The sequence below is a fragment of the Cebus imitator genome, unplaced genomic scaffold (assembly GCF_001604975.1).
Source record: "Cebus imitator isolate Cc_AM_T3 unplaced genomic scaffold, Cebus_imitator-1.0 Scaffold12, whole genome shotgun sequence".
Classification (NCBI taxonomy): Eukaryota; Metazoa; Chordata; class Mammalia; order Primates; family Cebidae; genus Cebus; species Cebus imitator.
In genome coordinates this window covers 10,333,293-10,340,650 of record NW_016107327.1, presented here as the reverse complement: position 1 = coordinate 10,340,650, position 7,358 = coordinate 10,333,293, and the positions used below count along the sequence as shown (strand labels likewise).

The window sequence follows — 7,358 nt, the reverse complement described above, 5'->3', positions numbered from 1 at the left end:
TGACCTAAAAACCTCTTTTGAATGATTAATTTTAACCTCCTTCATTAATCTTTTATCAGAGGCACTTTATAGGACAAAAAACAAAATAATTTTTCTGAGTCTCCCTTTAATATCTTTCTAGTAAGAGATTCAATAGTTTACAAATAATATTCTTGAATTAAGATAAATTTCTCTAAAAGCTGAACTCCCAAGAAACTTTTCACATTTCTTTGCTTATGTTTAAAATTCTTCAACATGAAGCACAACTTGAAATAAGTAGGTTATTCTGGCCTAATATTATAGTTACAAATAAGTAAGTCAAAACGGCTTAAAATTAATAGTATTTAACCTACAGTGCTTTCTTCCTCCTCACCTTAAATTCACATAAAAAGTACTTACAGATCCAATACACTAATAATCTCAGGCAAAATAACTGAAACAAATAAAGGTTATACACATGTTAATTAAATGCCAATCTATACTAAAAGTCTGCTTAAGTCCTATACTAAAAATGATATGAAGGATTACATTCAAGTTACCTTAGGCATTCAATCATGCGAGAAGCAATTTTCTTCCGACGCATCATGCTGAATACCCATATTCGACTGATCCCACAGATTGCAGGCTCTGGTAATGTTGAGCAGCACCACGCTTTTTGCCTTTCAAATCTGACTTTTTCTTCTTCTGACCTGATAACTGGAAGTTTCTCTTCTATAACTCTGTAGCCCTACAGGTGTCAAAAATGAGAGGAAAATTTTTGAGTGAGATTATTAATTAGCAACTGTCTGATACTGATCTTACTGAGGAGGTTATGACATTTGACTGGCTTAACCAACTATTTGGCCACTTATGCTTTCACTGTCATTTTTAGTAAACAGACAACCTGGATCTGCATTCTATTCCAGTTCACATACTAGTTTTATGACCATGAAAGTAGGTCACAATTTCTCTAATCTTTGGGTTCCTCACTGGCAATATCCCTCATCGCTCATTTTGAGAGATTAAACCAAGTAATACATACAAAGTCCCTTCTCATCATGAGGAGCCCCCCAATAGGAAGTGAACATTAGGTCTCTCCACTTCCTGCACTCCAAGAACCAGTAGAAGTACATGTTAAGAACAAAGCAATAATAATAACTGTTTCTGTGATTGCTGTCACAGTTCTAGGGTTCACAGTTGTACAAGAATTGGGAATAGGAATAGTAGAAAAATTAATAATTTAGAAAGCCTTTCATCAGACTGCAATCTCTTTTTTGTTCTTTTTTTTTTGAGACAGAGTCTCGCTCTGTCACCAGGCACCAGGCTGGAGTGTAGTGGAGCAATCTCGGCTCACTGCAACCTCCACCTCTCAGGTTGAAGCAATTCTCCTGCCTCAGCCTCCCAAGTGGCTGGGACTACAGGCACGCGCCACCACACCCAGCTAATTTTTATATTTTTTAGTAGAGACAGGTTTTTCACCATGTTGGCCGGAATGGTCTCGATCTCTTGACCTCATGATCTGCCCACCTTGGCCTCTCAAAGTGCTGGCATTACACTGCACCTGGCCTGCCATCTGTTTTTTTAAAGAAGTCCCTTAAGGTCTGAAAACCTTGGCTGAAAGGGTCGTAGACACGGCAGGACGGGAAAACTAACAACCATGCCTACAGGTTTGATATATGCATCTGTAAGTGTACATGCAGCCAAAGAAGAAGAATCCAAAAGGCAGCCAGTGAAAACAGAGCAGCTCCCCATCTATACTGCACCACCGCTCCAGTCTAAGTATGTTGAAGAGCAGCTTGGTCATTTACAAATGGGCTTTGCTTCCATCTGCACTGCAACTGGTCATTATATTGGCTGGTGCAAGGGTATTTATGTCTTTGTGAAAAATTAGATAATGCATACAGTACAATTTGGAAAGGATGCTTATGTCTACTGAAGAATCCTCAAGATTTTCTTCCAAAAATGGGAGTTATTACAGTTTCAGGATTTGTGGGCTTGGTTTTAAGTTTAAGAAAATTACTTATCACGTTCCTAAGCCCCACTTCCAGGACAATGGCACGCTCAAAAAAGAAAAAGAAAGAAAGAAAAGAAAATTACTTATCTTCTGGGACTTGCCACTTCAGGAGCAACTGTTTGCTACCCAGTTCAGTCAGTAATAACTGCTAAGGTAACAGGGAAAAAGGTATGTGCTACAAGCCCGCAAATTTTTGGAGCAGCTAAATCACTGTAGACAAAAAGTAGCAAAATAAAGCCACTTCCTAAACCTAAAGAAAAAACTAAGCTAGGAGCCTCTGCCGAAATAGAAGTACCTGAAAAACAACTCACATCTTGAAACATTCAGTGCCCTTGCCAACAGAATTCAGCTCTAAAGCAAAGACCAAATTAGAATCCACCTCAGGTGGTTTATGCTTGACCCTAAGCTCATGGATCACAGGTAGTCCCACCCAGAAGATACAGATATGTACAGCACTAGAAGCTGAAGTAGACTGCATAGAGAGACTACATAGAAAACGACAAGATGTGTGAAGTTGCAAATAATGATGAAAAAAACTCATGTAAGGGTAACTGATACATAGAATATTACTTAAACCAGGTTTTTCTCTTACATCTCCAAATGTGCAGTTTGATAAATTATCTAAGTGGTTAACACACAAACTGTGAATGCAATGCAAACAACAGTAAATGAGTGATCAGGAGACATAAGAGGTATTAGCTTGCATTTGATGACCTTTAAGGGCATTTATTAAAAAAAAAAAAAAGAAGAAGAAGACATGAACTCCAGTGAGACTAAAATCTGAAAATGCATACATATATATATATATATATATATGTATAAAGAAATACATATTTCTATGTATAAACATATTTCTGCTCTAGTGTTCCCAAATTAATGTCAGTTAAATCATAATGGTGTATGTGAAAGATTTGTTTCCCTCTGTTTTACTTTTTTTTTTTCCCCTATTTCCTAGAGCTGGAATAAAATATCCATGGCTTATGGGGAGGGGCAGAAAAAGTACCTTAAAAAACATACATGTCTTTTATGGTGGTTGTCTTTATGAGGAAAGAAAAGAAAAAATATCTCTGCAAGTCTAGCTGCCAGAAAAGAACACAACTAGTCTTTTTTTTTTTCCTGAAGACGGGAACCCTTCGGTCACCCAGGCTGGAGTATGGTGGTGTGATCTCGGCTCACTGCAGCCTCTTCCTCCTGGGTTCAAGAGATTCTCCTGCCTCACCCTCCAGAGTAGCTGTGACTACAGGCATGTGCCACCATGCCTGGCTAATTTTTTTTATTTTTAATAGAGATGTGGTTTCACCATGTTGACCAGGCTGGTCTTGAACTCCTGGATTATAGGTGTGAGCCATCATGCCCAGCCATGACTAGCCTTCTGATGGGACAAGGTATAAAACTTAAAAGCAAACAGACAGCACAATTAAGAGTTAGCAAAAACAACCCTAACAAACATCACATTGTTATTCTTCTAGTCTAAACACCGCTATAAGTCATTTATGGAACTAAGTGGAATAGAAAGTTAAAAACACAATAGTATGCACTATGTAAAATTAACTCAATTTCAGTATGGCAAACTTCTATGCGTTAGTCAATTTATATCAAATTAATATCCCCCAACTATCCTATCAGTTACTTATTTAAATCAATTTTGTTATTATAGCAAGGTTCTTAAGAACTATATAATTTCAGGCTGAATATTTATTTAGTCATTTATTACTTTTTTTTTTTTTTTTTTTTTAATGGACAGCGCCTTGCTCTGTCTCCCAGGCTGGAGTGCAGTGGCACGATCTTGGCTCACTACAACCTCTGCCTCCTGGGTTCAAGCAATTCTCCTGCCTTAGCCTCCCAAGTAGCTGGGATTAAAGGCATGTGCCACCATGCCAGGCTAATTTTTTATTTTTTGTAAAAATGGGGTTTCTCCATGTTGGTCAGGCTGGTCTCGAACTCCCAACCTCAGGTGATCTGCCGGCCTTGGCCACCCAAAGTGCTAGGATTATAGGCATGAGCCACCCTACCCGGCGTATTAGAAAATTTTATGATGATGCATACATTTGCGCAAACAGCTATTAACCCACTTATGCCTAGCATTCCATTATTGAAATGCTAAGCATACGCAAGTTATTTATATCCTACTGCTCAAGGTCATTGCCAAGGTCTAATTTTTCACTCACACAAAAAATCAAAAAATTGTTGCAACATTTGGCATGAGTTAATATGCTAAAAGACACCATCTGAACAGTGGTCACACACAATGTACACTGAATTCATGAGCAAGAACTTAGCTGAAAAAAGACAGAATTCCAGTCTGCCTCAAAGTGAGCATTATTAGGGAGTCCAGAAGTTTCTGTTCTCTTAGGATGGTCTCAGTTTCTACTAACACTCATAATGTAAACATATATGATTCCATTGTTGGCTTTTTGTACAAATTGGCTCCTACACACAAGACAACTACTCATATGGAGTTCAACAAAAGAAGTTGTAACCTATTCCAAGTGTAGGCCTTTCTTTTCCTTTCCTTTCCTATTTTTTGAGACAGAATCTTGCTCTGTTGTCCAGGCTAGAGTGCAGTGGCATGATCTCAGTTCACTACAGTCTCTACCTCCCGGGTTCAAGCAATTCCCCTGCCTCAGCCTCCTGAGTAGCTGGGATTATAGGCACATATCACCACACCCAGCTAATTTTTGTATTTTTAGTAGAGACGGGGTTTCACCATGTTGGCCAGGCTTGTCTCAAACTCCTGACCTCATGATCCGCCCACTTCGGCCTCCCAAAGTGCTGGGATTACAGGTGTAAGCCACTGTGCCCGGCCTGATGGTATTCTGATTCTACAGAATTTTTAGAATTCTTGAGAAACTAATTCCCATGCATAACCCTTCCATTTTGGTAAAGGCTCACACATGGGAATTCTTGCATTAAAACTCTTCCTTAAGGCCAGACGCAGTGGCTCACACCTGTAATCCCAGCACTTTGAGAGGTCAAGATGAGCAGATCACCTGAAGTCAGGAATTCAAGAGAAGCCTGGCCAACATGATGAAACCCCATTTCTACTAAAAATGCAAAATTAGCCAGGCATGGTGGCATATGCCTATAATCCCAGCTACTCGGGAGGCTAAGGCAGGAGAATCACTTGACCCCAGGAGGCAGAGGTTGTGGTGAGCTGAGATCACACCATTGCCCTCGTCTGGGCAAGGAGAGTAAAATACCATCTCAAAAAAACTACTCTTCCTTGCATAAAACGGAGACAAATTTATCAGGATTATGTTACTCGAGATTACACTATAAACTCATTAAACACCAAATTACTTAAGAACACTCTTTAGAAATCACTTACCCACTGGATATGTTCCGCAATTAGGCAGCCAACTACTTTTTTGTCATTAGAAATGAAGAGAAGTGTTTTAGTTCTGGAATAGCACATTAATGGAGCCTGCTGAAAACCTAAATCATTATCAACCATCTCTCTAATCTCGTCAACCTGCCAAATAAAGAACAATAATTTTTAAATGAAAATATTATATACATGTAAAAACATACTATTTCAGTTCAGTAGGTCGACCTTATTCCAAGCAGGGCATCCTCTAAAGAGTTCTTTTGGGCTGGGCATGGTAGCTCACACCTGTAATCTTAATACTTTGGGAGGCCAAGGTGGGTGGACTGCCTGAGCTCAGGAGTTCACAACCAGCCTGGGCAACATGGTGAAACCCCGTTTCTACTAAAACACAAAAAAATTAGCCAGGCGTGGTGGCATGCACCTGTAATCCCAGCTACTCAGGAGGCTGAGACAGCAAAATCACTTGAACCCACAAGGCAGAGGTTGCAGTGAGCCGAGATTACTTAAGATTATGGTAACCTACCCATACCCATGCATTCCAGCCTGGGCGACAGAGCGAGACTCCGTCTCCAAGTAGAAAAAAAAATGTTCTTTTGAATGACTATACTGATCAATAACTGTTTTTTATTCCCTATGGAACACTTTGCAAAATGAAGGAAGAACTGGAGGTTGATGCCAAACCCAACAATCTAGAAAAGAAGAGGGATGAGGTGAGAGCTCCTACAATAGATTATTAGGAACAATAAGGCTTCCAATTAGAAGCATCTAATTTGTGAATTGGAGAGAACTTCACTGGACTTTTAGCCAGGCAAGCCACTTTTCTTCCCAACCCTTAATTACTACTCTCATCAGTAAAATGGAAGTGAATATAGAGAAAAGAAACTCATGTTTATTTCCTATCAATCACTTATAGGCCAGACATTATTCAAAGTACTTTATAAATATCATTTCATTTAAATCCACATTTCTTGAAGGTTTATGGTTCCTCACTTTACATATGGAAGAAATAAAACTCAAAGGTTAAACAACTTTCCCATATCAGTTATTAGACATCTAGAAAATCAAGGAGCAGAGATGTGAACCCAAAATGTTACTATGTCATCAAACCATGCTTCTTGCAGTTTAGCTCCTAACTGACAAAAGTCAAACATGATAAGCTCAAACTGTTTGCAGGCAATCAAAAGACCTCTGTAGGTACTCAAATATTAGTCTCCTATCCAGTTAAAAGACATTGGAAACAAAAGTCAGAGAGCAGTGGCTGACGCCTATGATCCCAGCACTTTGGGAGGCTGAGGCTAGAGGAGTTCAAGGACAGCATGGACAACACAGCAAAACCCATCTTTACAAAATTCTTTTATTAGCCAGATGTGGTGGCACTGGCCATTCGCCCCAGCTACTCAGGAGGCTGAGGTAGAAGGGTCACTTGGGCTCAAGAGTTTGAGGCTACAGTGCACTATAATCTCACCACTGCTCTCTAGCCTGGGTGACAGAGTGGGATTCTCTTTAAAAACAACAACAACAAAACAACTAAAAATAGAGTCCAATAGCATTCACTTATGTTATTAAGTTTAAAATGCAAATAATCCTTCAGAGGGTTAAACATTCATACCTCTGGCACGCAGAATAACATTCAGCAAATTCCTTACTCAGTGATGAAAACTCAAGTCTTCCTAATCCTGAGAGAGCATCCTACAACTCTTGATTCATTTCCTAAAGACAAGTGATTCACAATTCTCTAGATTTTATTTTTTCACCTATTATGGGTTACTAAGATTTTGTTCTGATAAACTAAAATGAGGAAATTAGCATCTACTGAGGGTTCTTAGTAAGAAAAGTCTGGCTGCTACATATGGCAGTACAGCAAAAGCTCCCACTGTGCATTTCCAAATGTGAATAGCTGGAATTCCAAAAATTCCATAATTTAATTTTTATTTAAGTTGACCCTTGAACAACAAAAGTTTGAACTGTGTGGTCCACTTATATGTGGGGAATTTTTCAATAAATATATTGGAAAAATTTTTGGAGAATTGCAACAATATGAAAAAACTAGCAGATGAA

At 38.9% G+C, this 7,358-nt stretch overlaps 1 protein-coding gene and 1 pseudogene across 1 annotated transcript in view; one reads left to right on the top strand and one right to left on the bottom strand.

Moving 5' to 3' along the window:
* The window catches only part of ESCO1 (establishment of sister chromatid cohesion N-acetyltransferase 1), a 75,727-nt gene that overhangs the window by 4,731 nt on the left and 63,638 nt on the right, over nt 1-7,358 (bottom strand). Inside the window, 2 exon segments of the mRNA XM_017498870.2 lie at nt 519-706; nt 5,301-5,444. Of these exon segments, the coding sequence (XP_017354359.1) occupies nt 519-706; nt 5,301-5,444 (332 nt within the window).
* Nucleotides 829-2,957, top strand: LOC108281867 (annotated as a pseudogene).